Below are 20,886 nucleotides of genomic sequence, written 5' to 3'. Positions count from 1 at the left end.
AAAAGACAAAAAAGTAAAATGTCAAACATTAGACACGATCTCAAATATCAACCACATTCCTGTTGCGGTACCAGGATTCATGTTCTGCACCGGCTACAACACCTTCAATTTCATGGTTCCAATTTTTAAATACAGATGGCAAAAAAAATGAATAAAAATGAGAATTAAATAAATAATTATGCGGTGCTTGAGGGCTGGAGGTATGGCGGGGGCGTTTAAAGAGCTGATATAATCACATGTCACGGCAATAATCACTCGACCCATGTCTGTGGATATCTTGGGTTACTTGCGTTACGTTGCAATAATTTAGTTGTTGAGTTGTGAACCATTGAATATTGAAAAGTAATGAAGAATATTATACAGTATATGGATATTATGGGAGCTGGAATAGTCACTGTTGTCCCTCTTGGTTGGCACATCCATAAGATTCCTTGTTGGGAATGTCCAAAAAAGCAAGGAATATATGGTTAATCGATATTATAAAAGGTTTATGAAAGGTTCTGTCTGTTTGTTAGTTGCAAAATCGGAGATTTACCAAGTATATTGGTTGGTCTTATGAGTTATTTTGTCTGTCTGTCTGTCTATAAACACTTCAGTTATTATCGCTTTAACCATACACAATTTTGATGAAACTTGGCAACAAGCTTCATATCTGATGCCTAACGAAGGTGCATTGACCGCATCAAAATCTACATTCAATAAGGGGGTCTATGGGGGTGGGGGTTGGGGGGGGGGGTTCATCCTCAAAATATCTATTTGCTCTCTTCTCCAAAACTACACACACAGTTTTGATGGAACTTGACCACAATCTTCATCAGCCATGATGTAAAAATGTTTCTTCATGACATAAAAAATAGCACGGTCTAGGGGGGCCTGCGGGGGGCTTGAGTGATTGTTGCCACTGATCCCAATTCGATTTTCCCAGCGCTTCTTTCGCTTCAACGCAAGCAAAGCTACTGCAAGGGAGAAAAACAAAACAAAATAAGTTTGTTCGTTTGTTTTTGGAGTGTGTGTGAGGCCGCATCGTCATGGTGACCTGCCTGCACGTCGCGCTACGCGCGTTCCCGCCCACAGTTCTCCCGATGTCCCTGCTCTCAAATGTTGTGTTTGTGTGCTTCCCATTCTCTCCCCATCTTGTCCACCGCTCCTCTTATTATATACTTTGTGTGTCTGTCTGATTTTTTTGTGTGATAAATGGTAGCTCTTTCACGAGCCTCGATTCTGTATACAAAAAAAAAAAAAAAAATCCAGGTGAGCTTCAGGGCCCGCAGTCCTATTTTTTTGTTCTTCTTCCTCCATAGATTAGCCATCACAGCTATGCCGAGGAAAGGGAAAGCCCCGTTTCTTTTAGCATTTTTGCAAAAAGGCAGAGACGAGGAGACCTCAGAGTTTGTTTGTTGCCATGGCCCGTGCCTAATATGTACCCCAGATAGTTTTATCAAAAGAAAGGAGAGGGGAAGGGCAAGAACTTATTTTTATTTTGATCTTCCTCTTGGTGTGTTGTTGTATATTATTCGCAATTCAGAATCTAAAAAGGCTGTGATTAATATCCTATTAACAATCTCTTCGCTACCTGAGTGCATAGCTAGGCCGGTATCCATGCACTGCCTAATTGTATTTTTCTCCTTAACAAAACCTGTTGGTTGTTTTTGCAATTACACAAACATCGATATTCCCATCAGCGAGGTGACGGGTCTTATATTCTAGTATATTATTAAAAGGAACACATCATCTCATTGAAACATACATTGATCCACTATTATTTAAAAGAACTGCAACACTGGAAAGTTTATGCTTGATCGTTGACGCGACCCTTCTTTTCAACGCAACCTACAGGCTAATGTAATTACAATGAAAACAACTCGCAACTCACCGACACAGTCACAGGTGGAATAGTCACTATGGCCCCTCTTGCTCGGCGTGTCCAGTAGATTCTTTGTTGGTGTGTCCAAAAAACTAAATGGAGAGTCCAGAAAGTTGTTCAGGAGAGAATGTGGTTGATTTTGACAATGGCGAGATGGAGTCAGTTGATCTGGGGTGATGTCTTCCCCGTCGGATCCTACCACACCTCCACCAGAATTGGAAGTGGTGGAAAGCAACGTAACAGGTCCGTTGTTCTCAACTTTAACTCGTTGCCCATTATGTTGTAAATATGCTGCAAGCTGGGCACGAATTGAGTCAGATACAAGTGCCTGACCTTGGGGGCATGGAGCATTATCATCCAGGGGTTCACTTTTCACACGTACAGCTCCAGGAGCCATGACTGGGGGCGTAAGGTCGTTGGAGAAAGTGTAAGAAGAGCAGGGTGGTAATTGTGTATTGAGGGCTGCATCGGTCATTGGCCATTGTTGATGCTGATTCACATGGCCCATGGTCTTGTGTAGTTCCTGCCTTGAAGAGCTCACATTGTCTTGCAGGTCTCTGTAGAAGTTTTTTAGGTCTTCGGAGTTGGTGATATTATCCGTGGCTGGGTATGATGGCACGATGCTGGAAGCAGCCTGCATTCCATTGCTGGTATCTGTGGAACAACCAAATCTGCCATCCATACTTGTGGATGTGCAATGATTCACGATCAATTCTCTTCCTGGCTGTTCACAACCTTGTGTGGAATCCTGAGGCTGAAGATAAGTAGATGTGGGAATGGCAGAGATTGAAATGCCATTACAGCCGGCATCCTGGGTCTGGTCTTGCATGTGTGACAGGAATTTGGAAGTATGGCCTGGTTCCTTGGAAGTATTAACCTGAGAGAGTTGGGCTGTCATTATGTGTAGAGAAGAAGGCCAAACCTCACTCTTTCGTTTGTGAGGCATGAAATTTGGTTGTTCTGGATCAGACACAACTGGGAATGGCCTGTTCAATATTTGAAGCTGAGGCTGTTGTGATTGAGGTGATGGTGGTGGTGGTTGTATGGGTGTTGTGGAATTAGGCAAGCCTTGAATATGATTCTCCCCTGTACCCTTCACATCATTTTGCATTAGGTTAGCACCATGCCAGTCCCCCGTGGGAGCTGGACTTGAGAGATGGCTATGAGGTCTTTTAGCACCATAGCTTGGGTTGATCGGGGAGATCACAGATTGAATAGGTCCGTCCGGAAACTGGTTTGGCAACAAAGATACGTCACTACTACTAGCTTCCGCAACAAGTCGAAGTTTCGTTGAGGACAAGGTATTTCTTGGTCCATTCCAGTGGCAAGCTGCTGATTCATGCCCATTGGGATGAAGCGGTCTATCCGTGGCAATAGAGCAGTGAGTTGAGCCAGAAATGGTGCTCAACGACGTCTGTAAAATTTCTTCAGCAACTCCATCAGCAAGGTTCAATCTACTGGCCCATGGTTCATCCCTAACTAGTTCATCTTGAGCTTGATGTGGTCCCTTCTCAATCAGTTGCTTCTGCTGTTCTTTTTGCTCTTGTTGCATTAATTGGGAGTCCTTTTCATTATTTACTATTACCTCCTGACAAGTCTCTGCATTTAATGTTTTTTGAGAAATAGATCTCTGGCATATTTCCGCTTCTAAGACCTGAGATGTTGACAAAGATGTTAACCTATGCTCTTCAGTTCCATTTACCTCTTCATTATCAGACAATGAAGCAAGTGAGGAACTTGTAGGAGAATCTTCAGGTAATTTATGGCCTGTTGTAACAGACGTTCCTTCTGGTATAGGACTACTCAGTGCCGGAGGGGATCCAGAATTGTGTGAGATATTCCCAATGTTTGTAGAGCCACGGAATGATGATCCACAATTGTTACCTGCACTACCACTATTTGACAGCTCCACGAGGGCTCGCACAGCCGTGGCACGTTCAGGACTTTGTTGGAGTGCAAAGACCATGAAACTTTGGAGATAACTCGAGGGCTGACTGCTCCCCGTATTGCGACTGTTTGGCGTTAATGCTTGGCAACTTGTGTCACCTGGTAATTTGGTGGGGGTAGTAGGAGACAGCAAACCACAAGGTGGTGCAGCTGAGGTTTGAATATTTTGATCAAGTGGCGACGATGTAAAACCCAGGGTACCATCACCTTGCAACAGGTCATGGCACACCGGGCCATCAAATTCACAGTTTGGAGGTTTTACGGGTACTGCTGATAAGGATTGTGGTGCGGCAGCAATCAATGAGACTGTCGATATTTCTGTGAATGGAGGTGGTTCGGGTGAGCTATCAGCATCATATGACTGAGCAATCCTATGACTTTCCCCATTAAGGCTGGAGCGTGGATCCTCAGTAACGCTATAAGCAAGCTGTAGTAGATCCAGTTCAACATCTTCAAACCGAGGTTTCTTGTGCAGTGTCTCTCCAGTGTAACACCCATTCATATGACGCTTTGATTGCAGTAATGTTGGTGACTGTGCAACTTTACAATCCCATCCCTCCAAACTATTTATGTTGCTTCTTCTGTCACCGTTATCCTTGCCAGAGCCATGCATTCCATTCACTCCGTTGACAATTACACAACTTGGCATTTCTCTTCCCAGTGCTCCACGACGCACTTTTCCAACTGCCTTAGCAGAAACGCGGCTTCCATTCGCAATGGCCTTGGCCTTCCCTGCACCCTGGGAAGAGAAGATATAGAGATAAGTGCAATGACAAGCCTGCACCCTAGAAAGAGTAGATATGGAGATAAGTATAACAAGAAAAGAGCAGGAAGACAAACTAAGTGAGCATTTGAGCATAAGAATAAATAAATCAAGGAAGGATACAGAAGGAGTCAGAGTGAAAGACTTTTTGTGTGTGTACATGCATATATAGAAATCCACTCCAATGCTCTTCCAACCGGAGAGAGCTGCATAAATCAACCAAGAAAAGCTACACAAGTTAGTCCTTTGTTGGTTCAAACTGTACCTGGGTTCCTCCACAGCTGCAAACATTCACAAGTACAACATATAGCATGGCCACAATGTCATGTTACCCTTTGTAAAAGTCTTTACATTGCCATTTATCATATTAGCTGACAACACTGAAGGGTTATACAAGTTATACCATGTGACATACATTTGCAGTACTCTTTTACTTTATTACACATTTTACATCACATGACACAAGCCTCGAGTGTCCAGTGGATCCGGTTGTGCTCCATCATTGTCATTACAGAGAATAATTTTGCACCATGTTCTGTGGGACATTTTCCAGCACGTTTGTGGCCACACGTCAACAGGTCTGGGCTTCAAGGTGGCCAGTCAAGTGGACCAGGCAGCACCGGTGACCCACAACCAATCTGACATTCCCCGAAAACCTCACTAAGGTATTCCCTAACAACGATTGAGTAATGTGCAGTGTGATGAATGCGATTGAGTAACCTGTACTGCCAGAACCACACATTGTCCTTAATACCAAGGTTTTCCAGTTGTGGCACAAACCAGTTTTGCAACATATCCAGATAAGTGTGCTGTGGGTTCACTTTGGACAATGTGTAAATAGAAATGTGGGTTGGAGCACAACGTTCCGTACTCGGGAGCTTCGGTATATGGCGCATTCATCACTGAAGATGACCTTTCGACATTTTTGGATTGTGTCAAATGTCCGAAGCATCCTTGCACATGTATCGTCCGTCTGTGGTTTCGTATCATTGTCTGAAAACTCTTAAACGAACATGAGGCAATAGTAGTGAAAAAAGGAAACAAATTAACACTCTGCACACAAAGGCAATGTCACAATTTTTACAAGGGTGACAAGACATTGTGGGCACCCTGTCCATGAGAATCTCAATGCTATACACCCACCTCAGCCACTGGACCGGTTTCATCACTTATTGGTGAGTCATCAGTGACAGCATAAACAGAAAAACCAACACCGAGGCTCCCAAACATGCACCACATGCAATGCCAAGAGCAGTTAACATACAAACAACAAAACCCAATCACATCTCTCACCCGTAATTGGAGGGAATAACCAATCAGCTCTCACCAAATCAATTACTCCAGGTGGCTAGGATTTCAACAGATCAACTCCAAGGCTCTTCCAGCCAAAGCAAGAGCATGGGAGTTCATTTATTTGATAATTACCCCGACCTGAGGCAATTGATTGGGCGAGGGCTGATTTCCCACTGATTATGGGTGGGGGACATGATTGAGTCTTGTTGAAGATATATATAGCACTACTCAGTGCCGGAGGGGATCCAGAATTGTGTGAGATCCAGAATTGTAGTAGTGAAACCGAGTTGTTGTTAGGGTTAGGGTTAGGGTTAGTGTATATATATATATATATATATATATATATATATATATATATAACTGTAAGAAATAGTAGAAACTCCAAAGTACGAGCAGGGCGTCTCATTTGTATTGAATAAATAATTAATCGTTAGATTAAATAAGACGCGGACGTAGCTTCAGGACGTCGATCTTTAATTGTCGACAAGCTTTCGACCAACAAAGGTCTTCTTCTGAGTCTACAAAAACAGCAGGCATGTATATCAGTCAAGTATGTATGGTGATATGTGTGTGAGATGTGTGATGTGTGTAGAATATATATATATATATATATATATATATATATATATATATATATATATATATATATATATATATATATATATACTAACGGTTAGGGTATATATATATATATATATATATACTAACGGTTAGGGTATATATATATATATGAACAGGAATGCAAATAACCAACCAATATATGTGGGAACATTATTGTCCAACCTGGGAATCAAACCAAATTCCTCTGGTGAAATGTGCCAGTGCTCTGCCATCTGAGCTATCTGGGTGATCCCTGATCAGCACGCATTTTTCCTCTTGTGAACAGGCAGTTGCTACTCCTATGGTTGGCGGCGTGTGCCCCGGAATCAGTGATGGAAAGAGAGTAGCAATTCTATATGTGGAGAAATTGTGTGCTTGGTCGGGGGTCACCCAGAGCTCAGACGGCAGAACTTTAGTATGGTTCACCAGAGGACCTGGGTTTGCTTCCTGGTTTGGGTGTGTAATAGTCCCACATATATCAAAATATGAATGAATGAATGAATCAATTGAATATAAATAAATACGAGTATGTATATATATACAGTTGTGGCCAAAAATATTGGCACCCTTGCACTTTTTTCAAAGAACTCACAATTTTCTCTAAAATACAGACTTGGCATTTAATATGGAATATTTTTTTGTGGGGGTGAACTTACTTTTCAAGATGTCTTCGAACCAAAAGTTCATTGGAATTATGTTGAAATTATTCTAGATTTTGTTAATGTGACCTTTAAAAGAAACAAAGACCACTTTTGACATTTCGAAACAAATAAATTGATCCTTGAAAGTGATGTAAACTGATATCGAACTCAATTCATGGACAGTACTGTGTTAAACTTCTGTACGTTTTCCAGAAGTATCTCTTTATTTTGCACATTAGCCAAAATTTTTTTTAACAAAAACAAAAGTTAAATTACGACTGGGATTACGGACAGTAAAATTACAGTTCAGTACTTCGTGTAACCCCCACAAGCATTCAGGAGAGCACGTACACGTTGAGGCATGCTGTTCATGAGATTTGCCAAGGTTTGGACAGGAATCGCTTGCCATGCAGTGACAATAGCCTGCTGCAATTCACACACAGAGGTTGGCTGCTGGTCCAAGTGGTCGATTTGACGCGTTAATTCTGCCCACAAGTTCTCTATCGGATTCATATCTGGGGACATGGCAGGCCACTCCATATGCTCGACACCACGGTCAGCAAGAAAGTGTTGGATCATGCGAGCACGATGAGGCCGTGCATTGTCATCTTGGAAGACAAAGTTTCCTCGAAAGGCTGCACGAGCAAATGGAAGCAATGTTTCTTCCAGAATGGCCCTGTGCTTGAACTGGTTCAGGTTTCCATTCAGAACAACCAGGTCAGTTTTGCCCCCTGCATGAAAAGCAGCCCAAACGGTCACCCGACCACCTCCAGCTTGGACTCTTGGCACTATACAATCTTTGTTGTAGGCTTCATGCACTTGTCTGCACACTCGGACGCGACCATCTTGACGATAGACCAGAAATCTAGACTCGTCACTGAAGATCACGTGATTCCAGTGTCCTGGCTGCCATTGACGGTGCTCTCTGGCCCACTGCAATCGGCGCTGGCGGTGTTGTCTGGTCAGGCGTGGCTTTCTCAGGGGACGCCTGGCACGATAGCCTGCTTGAACCAGTCATTGGTTGACTAGCCTTCTGGATACAGGCACATTTGTCAGTTGCTGCCACTCAGCCCGAAGCTGATTAGCTGACTTGGTACGGCCATTGAGGACTAACCGGTGCAGCTGGCGATCATCCCTCCTTGTGGTTCTGCGGGGACGTCCTGGCCTCGGTATTGGAGTAGGGACACTCCTCTGAGCATTTCATTTCAGGATCTTTGACACCTGACCTTGAGTGATGCCATACTGCCGAGCAATAGCACGCTGTTTCATGCCGTAATTTCTTAAAGCCACCACTCCATGACAAACAGCATTGTCGAGTTGACGGACCATCTCCAGAGGACGCGGCAATAACTTTTGGAGACGTGCAGCAGTTGTTTTCCACTAATACAGAACGCAACAACCTTTGTATACCCGACTGTGAAGCCAATCATCAAATGCACCTGTCCGTACATTTTGCCACGCCACCTGTGATATAATCCTGTTGTTGACTTCTTGCTGCGACAGACAATCAGTGACATGGTTCTTTTAACAAATAAATCACCAAAGTTTAAAAGAAACTCACTAGATTGATATACTGAGTTAAGAAAGTAAACCCAGGTCAAGAAAAAAAAAAATTCCATATTAAATGCCAAGTCTGTAAGTTGAAATTGACAAAAGTATTTGGTCTCCACAATTCTTTATTTCACTGTTAATATTACAGAACCTCTGTTTTTCATTCAGAACTTAATATATCCTTTTAAATCAGAAAATATAAGGAAATGATATTGACAAAATTATTGACACCCCAGACTTCATATTTGGTAGCATGGCCTTTCGACAAAATAACTGCAGTCAAACACTTCCTATAGCCGTGAATGAGCTTCCTCCACCTCTCTACTGGTAGTTTGTCCCACTCTTCTTGTGCAAACTGCTCCAGTTCTCCAAGATTTGAAGGGTGCCTTCTCGCAACTGCTGTTTTCAGATCTCCCCACAGGTGTTCAATGGGATTTAGATCTGGACTCATTGCTGGCCACTTCAGAACAGTCCAGCGTTTTATCGTGAAACATTCCTGAATGCTTTTTGAAGTGTGTTTGGGGTCATTGTCCTGCTGCAAGACCCATAACCTTCGACAGAGATCCAGCTTTCTGAAACTAGGTTGAACATTGCGCTCCAAAATGTCTTGGTAATCTCCTGATTTCATGATGTCATGCACACATTCAAGGCACCCAGTGCCAGAGGCAGCACAGCAACCCCAAAACATCACTGAACCTCCTCCATGTTTGACTGTAGGGAAGGTGTTCTTTTCCTTGAAGGCTCCATTTTGTTTTCTATAAACATAGAGATGATGTGCTTTACCACAAAGCTCTAATTTGGTCTCATCTGTCCACAGGACATTCTCCCAGAAGGATTTTGGCTTCTTCAGGTGTGTTTTGGCAAACTCCAGTTGAGCTTTCTCAGCAGTGGGGCCTCCTGGGTCAACTACCATAGAACCCCCTTTCATTGAGTTGGCGACGGATGGTGCGAGTTGAAACTGCCGTACCTTATGTCTGAAGGTCAGCTTGAATCTGTTTGGCAGTTGATCGAGGTGCTTTCTCCACCATTCAAACAATCCTTCGCTGCAATCTTCAATCAAGTTTTCACTTGTGGCCACATCCAGGGAGGTTGGCTACAGTGCCATGGACCTTAAACTTCCTGATAATATTCTCTGGTTCTCTGGTTTTCTTTCTTTTCTCCATACTCATTATGGTGCACACAGGGACACAAAACAGAAGAATGACTCCTTTTCTCTGTTCAAACTGGTTGAATGAGTGATTTTTATATTGCAGGCACCTGTAACTCACCACAGGTGAGTCCAATGCCAAAGTAAAGGAGAATCACCTGCTTGAAATCTAATTATTTCTAACTTCTAAAAGGTGCCAATAATATTGTCCGGGCCGTTTTAGGATTTCTGTGTGGCATAAGTTAAGATTTAGTAATTTTTCAGCTGTTTTTTTTTTTGTTCCACTGCAAACCGAAAAAATACATACAGTCACGTGAAAAAGTAAGTACACCCCATGTAGAGTTTTGACTTTTTCAACATATTTCAACATACAGCTATTTCATCTTCATTTCAACAATATTGATAGACTAGCGGTAACCCGTGAAAATCACGGGCATAAATAGTGTTTATGTTCATGCAAACTAACTTGTTAAGAAGTGATTATTACCATAAATCCACATATTTAACTTGGTGCAGCATTTTAGATAACGATCGATAACTGGCTGGCCAAAAGCCGCAGCTCGCTGGCATCAGCACACAGGCATGCTTCCACCTTGCGGTTGTTGTTGTTGTTGCATAGACTGCATGTCCGCTTGCGGTACTGATAACATAACCAGTGATAACTGGCTGGACAAAAGCCGCAGCTCGCTGGCTAGGCGTACTTCCACCTTGCGGTATTGATAAATATCCAGGCTGATGTCACATTGGCGGCCACGCGTGCGCATTGCCTGCCGCCTTCCTGCTTCCTTTCAAAATAATTGTGTCAGTTGGCACCAACATTCATTCTGGCAGATCTCCTGAATATCGCTTAGTATTCAACTGCAGTATTGTCTCTTATAGTGTGGTTACTGGTAAGTATCCCCTTTACATTTCTGATCACATTTATATTTGTATTAAAAGGCGTAGCATGCCTCTCGAGTCGCTGCGCGTCCGGCACACATCGGGACGTCTTCTTCTTCTCCTCGGTATCAAGTGCAGCATCTCACTGTGCGTAAAACAAAATGGCGTGAGTTATTCAAACCTTTTCACTGATTTTCAGCTTTTATTCCACACTTATAGACATTTGGAGACATAGGTATGCTTATATGAAAGGGTTAGTCACAACTACATAGTATCACACATACCTTAGGGCGACAGGAGCAATAGCTGGAGAGAAGTTCCGATTACAAACTTCAGAAATAAGCGTTTTAATGATATAGATAAAGGTGATATAATATCACAAATATCATGAAACATTTACATTTTGTAGTCCATTGTATAATTTAAATAAACATAAGTGCAAATTTCGCATGTGGAAAAAGTAAATACACCCCATGAAATTTTAAAAATTCTTTTTAACATATGTGGACATATCAATATTTGATCTTCATTTAAACAGTATCTATAGATAAAGGTGATCTAATTGAACAAAAAGCAATGACAAATTGACTTTGCAATTAATTTATTCAACAAAAAATTGTTGCACAGCATGCACAATTGCCTGCACAGCTCGTTTCAAATCCCCCCACAACATCTCGATGGGATTTAGATCCGGGCTTTGACTTGGCCATTCCAAAACCCGCCATTTCTTTCTTTTCAGCCATTCCTTGGTGGATTTACTGGTATGTTTAGGGTCATTGTCATGTTGCAAGGTCCACCTTCGGTTGAGCTTCAACTTTCTGACAGATGGCCTCACATTATCCTCACATTTCCTCTGGTACAATGAAGAATTCATCGTGGATTCTATGATGGTGAGCTGCCCAGGCCCTGATGCAGCAAAGCTGCCCCAAACCATAATATTTCCACCACCATGCTTTACAGTTGGTATCAGGTTCTTGTGGTCAAATGCTGTCTTTGGTTTTCGCCAAACATGCCTTCTGGTACTGTGGCCAAATAGCTCTACCTTTGACTCATCTGTCCAGAGCACATTGTTCCAGAAGTGCTGGTCTTTGCCTTGGTGTTCATTGGCAAACTTTAGTCTTGCCATGATGTTCTTTCTGGAGAGCAAAGGTTTCCTCCTGGCACACCTCCCATGCAGATACAATTTGTGCAGCCTCTTTCTAATGGTAGACTCGTGCACTTTGACATCAACAGTGGCAAGAGCTACCTGTAGGTCCCGTGATGACATTCTGGGGTTCTTAGAGACTTCTTTCAGCATCTTGCGGTCTGCTCTCGGGCTGAACTTGCTGGGGTGGCCTGGCCTGAACAAGTTGGCAGTTGTTTGGAATCTTCTCCACTTGTAGATGATCTTCCGGACAGTCGAATCATTGATTTCAAATTGTTTGGAGATCTTTTTAAATCCCTTCCCAGACTCATAGGCATCTATAGCCTTCTTTCTGAAGGCCACAGAGAGCTCTTTTGATCTAGGCATGGTGACGCCACACACTTCAACAACAAAGAGCAAACCAAACTAAATGTCTGAGGTTTAAAGAAGACAGGTTCCTCCAAGATCCTCTCCAATGATGTTCTAATCATTTGCACCTGAGCTGGTGCACCTGATTCTAATTTTAGGTATTTGAAGTAGTGATAAATGTAGGGGTGTACTTACTTTTTCCACATACGAAATTTGCATTTATGTTTATTTAAATTATACAACGGACTACAAAATGTAAATGTTTCATGATATTTGTTATTTTATATCACCTTTATCTATCAATATTGTTGAAATGAAGATCAAATAGCTGCATGTTGAAATATGTTGAAAAAGTCAAAACTTTACATGTGGTGTACTTACTTTTTCACATGACTGTATGTGGATACCAAAATATTTTTTTATTTCAACAATTTTATGGAAGAAATGGTGCATTATTTGAAAAATGTGCAAGGGTGCCAACATTTTAGGCCATGACTGTATGTATGTGTATGTATGCATGTATTTTTATATATATATATATATATATACATACATATAATATATATTTAATTGATATATGTATAATTATATATAATCTTAATAAATATAATTGTACAAGTTCTGGTGTGTGATAGAGAAGCTGATGGAAAACGTGAAAGATGAGGAAGTTGTTGTGGTAGGAGGAGACCTAAATGGACATGTGGGAAGGAGTATGGACGGTTTTGAGGGAGTTCATGGGGGTTACGGATATGGTGTGAGAAATGGAGAAGGTGAAAGGATTTTGGAGTTTGCTGATGGAGCTGATTTGTTGATTTGTCATACTCAGTTCCAGAAAGAGGATAATAAGCTTGTTACATACACGTCAGGTGGATCGACGACAACCGATGACTACCTGCTGGTGCGTAGGCGAGATAGGGGGCACCTCCGGGACACAAAGGTGATCCCGGGGGAGGAGGCTGTTTCACAGCGCCACTTGGTTGTCTGCGACATAAGGGTGAAAGGTGCGAGGAGAGCCCGGCGGGTGAGGTACCAACCGAGAATGAAGGTGTGGAGGTTGAAAGAGGTGACAGCGAAGGAGGCATTAAAGAGAGGCTGAGTATCGTAGAGGATGTTGTGGTTGAGCTTGAAAGTGGTTGGATGTCAATGAAAGATAGTCTGTTGGGAGCCGTTGGTGAGGTATGTGGATGGACAAAAGGACCACCGAGGCACTCGGAAACATGGTGGTGGGATGATGAAGTTGGAAAGAAGATTGACGAGAAGAGGAAGAAGTTCAAGGAGTGGCAGAAGGCGAAGGGTATGGGGGCAGAAAAGGCAGAGCATGAAAGTTATAAGGCAGCCAAGAAGGCTGCAAAGAAAGAGGTAGCAAAGGCGCAAGAGGCATGTAGGAAAATGTTCGGATTACGCTTGGATTTGGAAGAGGGTCAGAGAGCAGTATTCAGGATTGCAAAGCAGATAGCGAAAGAGAGGTGTGATGTGATGGGGGTGAGTTGCTTGAAGGATGAAGTGGGACAAATCGGACCCAGATGGAATTAAAGGAAGATGGAAGAGATATATGGAAATACTGTTGAATGCAGAGAATGAATGGGATGACAACATAGAGAGCAACCCAGTTTTAGGACCGGCAGAGAAGATAACCGAGAAGGAAGTGGAGGAAGCGATAAAAGCAATGAAGAGTAGAAAAGCGGGAGGGCCGACGGGAGTTGTGGGAGATATGTTGAAGGCAGCAGGAAGTTGGGGTGTGAAGAGAATGACAGAGATCTGTAATCTGGCGGTGAAAGAAGGCCACATTCCAGTGGATTGGGAACTGAGTACCCTCGTCCCTCGATACAAGGGGAAAGGTGACCCTCTGGACTGTGGCTCGTATCGAACGATAAAGTTATTGGAGCATGGAATGAAGGTATTGGAAAGGGTGTTGGAGAGGAGGATAAGGAAGAAAGTGAAGATTGATGAAATGCAGTTTGGATTTATGCCAGGAAGAGAAACGACAGACGCGCTTTTTATTGTGAGGTGGATCCTGGGTTCGAATCCCAGTCAATCCATTGAATTAACACCAGGGGGGTTGACTCAGCCTGTCATCCTTCCGAGGTCGGCAAATTGAGTCCCAGCTTGCTGGGATGAATGATCACGGTGTGTACCCCGATTTAGAATAGGTACACCGAATCCCTGCGCATCGTAAGAGGCGACTAAGGGTTGGCGTCAGGAAGGGCATCCGGCCATAAAAACATTGCGTCAAACAGGGAACCATGATTGTCATGGGGCCCGCAAGGCTAACCCCTGCTCTAGCAGGGAAAATGGCCTTAAAACGATCATTCATTTTCATTCATTCATTCATTCAGTTGTAGGAGAAGTACATGGAGAAGAGGAAGAAGTTGTTTCTTGGGTTTGTTGATCTGGAGAAAGCATTAGATAGAGTTCCACGTGAAGTAGTGACATGGGCATTGAGGAAGTTAGGAGTGGAGGAATGGTTGATCAGAGTAGTGATGGTAATGTACAAAAGAGCACGCACAGCTGTAAGGACGAAGGACGGGAACAGTGGTGAGTTTGAGGTGAAGGTGGGAGTGCATCAGCGGTCGGTACTAAGTCCACTACTATTTGTAGCTGTGATGGAGGTGCTGGCTCAGAACGTAAAGGAGGGTTTACCATGGGAGTTGTTGTATGCAGATGATCTGGTGTTGATTGCAGAAAGTATGGATGGACTGAAGGAGAAGATGAACAAGTGCAAGGAATGTATGGAGACAAAAGGTGTGAAGGTGAATATCGGAAAAACGAAGGTGATGGCAAGTGGTATAGCATGTGGTGTCGTGGTGAGGTGGAAAGAACTGGGAAGTGGCCGTGTGCTGTGTGCAGGAAGGGTGTCAGAGTGAATTCCATTCAATGTACAATGTGCGCTGAGTGGGTTCATAAAAAATGTAGTGGTTTGAGAGGGTCATTAACCAGTGTGGCAGCTACATTCAAGTGTAAGGTGTACACAGAGGGAGCTGCAGATGGAGGAAATGTTGAGTTTGATCTTGGAGATGGCATGAAGCTGGAAGGTGTGAAAACATTTTGTTACCTAGGAGACATGCTGAATGGAGAAGGTGGATCAGACTCGGCAATGGTTGCAAGAGTGAGATGTGCATGGAAGAAGTATCGGGAACTGAGTGGCGTGCTGACGAGGAGGGGAGTGTCGTTGAAGCTGAAGGGAAAGGTGTATGCTGCATGTGTGAGAAATGTTATGATTTATGGGAGCGAGACATGGGTGATGAACATAGAGCAGCAACAAAGGCTGGAAAGGGTGGAAATGCGAATGGTTCGGTGGATGTGTGGAGTATCGTTGAGAGAGAGGGGAAGACAAATGATGAATTGCGAAAGATGATGGGAATAGAGCCTGTGATGGATGCTGTGAAGAGAAACACTTTGAGTTGGTTTGGTCATGTGTTGAGGAAGGATGAAAGTGACTGGTTGAGAAAAGAAATATGAATGAATGAATGTGGAAGGAAGTAGAGGACGGGGAAGACCGAGAAAGACTTGGCTAAAGATGGTCGAAGAAGAAATGCGGACAAGGGGGTTAACAAGGGGAGATGCAGAAAATAGGGCAAAATGGAGAAGATTGTCATGGGGACCGCACGGCTAACCCCGTATATATAAATATATATATATATATATATATATATATATATATATATATATATACACACATACATACATATATGCAGCGAGCCGAGCATATACGCAGCGAGCCGAGCATATACGCAGTGAGCCGAGCCAAGCTAGTATATATATATATATATATATATATATATATATATATATATATATATATATATATATAGATATATATATATATATATATATATATATATGTATGTATGTATGTGTATATATATATATATATATATATATATATATATATATATATATATATATATATATATACACATACATACATACATACATATATATATATATATATATATACACATACATACATACATACATACATATATACATATATATATATATATATACACATACATACATACATACATATATACATAGATATATATATATATATATACACATACATACATACATACATATATATATATATATATATATATATATATATAGGTATATATATATATATATATATATATTTGTAGGTATATATATATATACCTACAAAGCCCTCCATAACCTGGCCCCATCCTACCTGGCTGACCTCCTCTCCAGACACACTCCCACCCGCAACCTCCGCTCTGCTGGTACCAACCTCCTGACCCCCCCCATCCGGACCAAATTTAGATCCTGGGGGGACAGGGCCTTCTCCATCGCTGCTCCCACCCTCTGGAACTCGCTACCTCACACCATCAGAGACTCCTCCTCACTCACCACATTCAAAACATCACTCAAGACCCACCTGTTCAACACTGCATTCAACATTTAACCCACAGCATCTAACCCCTGACTATCTCCTCTCCTTCTCCCTCCTTTGTGCTTTGAATATTTCCCTATTGATTCTTCTTTTTTTGCAATTGTCTTTATGTTTTGCTATGCGTTATGTTTTGCACTCTGTCAAAGCGTCTTTGGGCTTCCTGAAAAGCGCTATATAAAATAAATGCATTATTATTATTATTATATATATATATGTACATACATACATACATATATATATATATATATATATATATATATATATATATACACACATACATACATACATACATACATACATACATATATATATATATATACTAGCTTGGCTCGGCTCGCTGCGTTCGCCTCACCACGCGTCGTTACTGAGGAACCGGCTTGTCTTAGCTGAGGATAATGACTGTACTTGGGCTGCTGTGTTGTCATGATTTATACCAATCATAATACAGACAATTATTATGCACAAATATATTTGTCATGCTTGTGAGATTACAATTTTATAAGCAATTTAGTTTGAAAATTTATGTTGAAATTTTTTTTCTTTCAAAAAGCCCTCACCACATACATACGGGAGGGGTAGGTGCGGGCTGAAAGTTTGGGATGATTACACCTCACCACCACGTAATTCAAAACACCTCACACCACCACGTAATTCAAAACACTTCACCACCAAGTAATTCAAAACACATCACCACCATAAAACAGGCTGGTGTTGGCTTAGTGGTTAGGGTGCCGGCTTGGGATCCTAGGATCCTGGGTTCGAATCCTGGTCGATCGCTGAATTAACGCCAGGGGGGTTGACTCAGCCTGTCATCCTTCCGAGGTTGGCAAATTGAGTACCAGCTTGCTGGGATGAATGATCACGGTGTGTACACCCTATCATTGCCTCAAACAGGGAACCATGATTGTCATGGGGCCCGCAAGGCTAACCCCCGCTCTAGCGGGGAAAATGGCCTTAAAACGATCATTCATTCATTCATTCATTCACCACCAAGTAATTTAAAATACCTCACCACCAAATAATTCAAAACACCTCACCACCATGTAATTCAAAACACCTCACCACCACATGATTCAAAACACCTCACCACCACATAATTCAAAACACCTCACCACCACGTGATTGAAAACACCTCACCAACAACGTTTTTAAAAACACTTCACAACCACAGAAACAAAAGTTTAAGGGAGTAGTTCAGTGACAAGACAACACAACACAACACAGATACTTCACAGATATATATATATATGTATATATATATATATATATATATATATATATTGGTGTGGTTTTGGATTAAAGGTTAATTCCCCCTCGTAGGTAGACGCACCACAACATGAAGCCTCGCGATAGTTCAGTTATTTCTTCGTAAATGTAAGCGTAGTCCTTTCCTGTGTTTAGTTTTGCGTTGAGTAGACCAGTGAGCTTCGGTGTTCTTTTGGCGATAGCATGCCACGTGGCAGGCCTGAACAAGTCTACCGAGGCCGAAGGGAGGCGCTGCAGGAGGAGTGGCCGGTAAGCACGAGCCGTCAATCAGGGCTCGAGGGGAGTGGCTAACCACGGCAACGGGAGGCGGAGCCTGGAACATTCGGGTAAGGTCGGGGCGGAGCCATATAACCCTGCTCCGTGTCCCCCCACCTCAGTTGAGCAGTTGAGAAGAGAGGAGAAGAGTTCTCCGTCAGAGTCGTGTGCACATGAGTCAGAGCTGGAGAGTATCGTGAGTTCAAGTGCTGAGTTACAGTTCCCTGTGAGACGAGTTCAAGTCCCTGTGAGAGTGATTGGAGTTGGGTTGAGCTTGAGCACGCACGAGAACGCACCGCCGAACGAGGGCATTGAATTGCGGTGATCGAAATTGTACACAAACTTTCCCCGAGCCCCGTGTCCTGCACTCTGCGCTGTATTAATCGCGGGCTCGAGAGGACGACCCGTGCCGGCCACAGACGCGCGACTTCCTCCTGCCTGCCTTCGCCTGCATACGTGCCGTGAACATCGGAGAGCCACGCCGGGCGAGCTGCCCCGAAGCGACCGACGGCAAAGCGCGCGAACTTCTTCTCTTCTTTTCCCCGTGTGAGTGAGTGGGCCCTTTGTCTGGGGAAATAAGTTACCAAGTGAAGTCACGAAAAATGGAACACATTCATTTTTCTCAATACAGGGCTTGATATTTTCTTATTACAAATAAAATATCCACTATTTTACACTTGTATGATGTGTAATGGGGTCTCCCCTACCTGCAGAGACAACTTCAGTGCAATATAACAATTTTTGGTTCTTGCCTGACAGGTTAAAGGCCAAAAAAGGGGGTATTTTTGGCATTAAAATGTAAAGTAGTTAGACTATGACATTTCTTTGATCAACTATTATTAGCAGGAAGGTTTTGAGGTGTCTCCTTATTTTTTGATGTAAAATTTAAATGCGAAGGTTTATTTCAGTGAAAAAATTATCGTTCTACCCCCTCTTCATTGCGGAGTAATTGAGATGGGAAGATGGCGCTATTTTCAAAGTGAGCTCAATTTGAGTGGTACTAATTATCACTCTACTCCTTTACAAATGGTAAGTAACAGAATAACTATATCTTTTGCATTTTTCTGTTGTAGATACTATTCTCTGTTGAAGTCTATAAGTAAAATTCAATAAACATATCACATCATAAAAAATTTTGTATGAGAAAATCATTTAAAAAATTCCATCCCCTTATTCCGGCCCGGTCAGCACCACACAACGGCGGCCCGGTCAGTACCACACAACGGCGGCCCGGTCAGCACCATACCACGGCAGCCCGGTCAGCACCACACCACATCGGCCCGGTCAGCACCACACCACGTCGGCCCGGTCAGCACCACACCACGTCGGCCCTGTCAGCACCACACCACATCGGCCCGGTCAGCACCACACCACGTCGGCCCGGTCAGCACCACACAATGGCGGCCCGGTCAGCACTATACCATGGCGGCCCGGTCAGCACCACACAATGTCGGCCCGGTCAGCACCACACCACATCAGCCTGGTCAGCACCACACCACGTCGGCCCGGTCAGCACCACACCACGTCGGCCCGGTCAGCACTATACCACGGCGGCCCGGTCAGCACCACACAACGTCGGCCCGGTCAGCACCACACCACATCAGCCTGGTCAGCACCACACCACGTCGGCCCGGTCAGCACCACACAACGGCGGCCCGGTCAGCACCATACCACGGCAGCTCGGTCAGCACCACACCACATCGGCCCGGTCAGCACCACACCACATCGGCCCGGAGCCTGGCGCGAAGTCCAAGGACATCAGCACGTCATCCGAAAACAGCTCAAGTTGGTGTGAACCACTCGGTCAATGGCGCGTTATGAGATGGCGCGTTGCCATGTCATTGGCTTGTCATTGGCTTGACATGGTGGTGCATAATGCAAGTAATGTGGAAAATAGCCATTTATTGTTGATACACTATCCTTGCTGAGTGTCAAAATTAGATTTTCCCTTACCTTGATGTAATTTCATGTTGTCACAGTTTACAACTGACATGTTTGATGTGTTTCTGTTATTTGTTCTCAGCTTTCATAGATTTTAGAAAGACTGGTATCATGTAAAGAATTTCTGTCATGCAAACTATCATTTATTATGGAAAAGTAACAAGTATCTTATGATTTCCATACATTGTCGCTTATGTCACGTCCGTCACACTGAGGTGATATTGCCTTTAATGTTAAAACACTGTACTTGGTGAACTAAGAGGGGTATATCGTATAAAGACATGAGGCATACAATAGATTTTGAGAGTATTTTGTACTCATAACCCCTAAAATTTGCCAGAGGAAAACTTTTCATGGTAGATTGTGGTGGAGGGACACAATATGGCAACACCAGCAAACCAATGTTACATTTTTCCATCACAGACTTACACTTAGTATTTTTTTCTGATAGTTTTCACCCCTCTGCATCTTCAAATGCCAAGAAAATAATATTAATTAGAGGTAAACATTGCTAGGCACATGATCTTATCAGTGTGACGGACGTGACATAAGATATTGAATTGTCTAATTCACAAGCCTCCATTTTAAAAGCAAGGCAAGCCGTTATCTTCTCATCATTATTTTTGACCACATGGACCCTCATACTCTATAATAAAGCAACAGACAAACTGTTTCAAGGTAGAAAATTTTCCACTGCTGATTTTTACACAAGTGTTCCATTTTTCGTGACTTCACTCTAATATTGTTAAGCTTCTGCTCTGTGTCCCCTTTCCTTCATCCTGGATCATTGTAAATAATAATAAATTGTGTTCTTCCTCTGATTTGACCGTTCC

General features: G+C 42.9%; 1 protein-coding gene across 2 annotated transcripts in view; it reads right to left on the bottom strand.

Moving 5' to 3' along the window:
- LOC137424446 (methylcytosine dioxygenase TET3) overlaps positions 1-20,886 on the bottom strand; it is a 308,223-nt gene that overhangs the window by 99,467 nt on the left and 187,870 nt on the right. For both annotated transcript variants that reach the window (XM_068111914.2, XM_068111913.2), the window contains exon 2: positions 1,874-4,550. In XM_068111914.2, coding sequence (XP_067968015.2) covers positions 1,874-4,550 — 2,677 coding nt within the window. The remainder of the gene's footprint in view (positions 1-1,873; positions 4,551-20,886) is intronic.

This window comes from Myxine glutinosa, chromosome 4 (genome assembly GCF_964187855.1).
Source record: "Myxine glutinosa chromosome 4, kmMyxGlut1.1, whole genome shotgun sequence".
Lineage (NCBI taxonomy): Eukaryota > Metazoa > Chordata > Myxini > Myxiniformes > Myxinidae > Myxine > Myxine glutinosa.
Note: the sequence above shows the minus strand (reverse complement) of the source record. Positions and strands in the feature narration are given on the sequence as shown.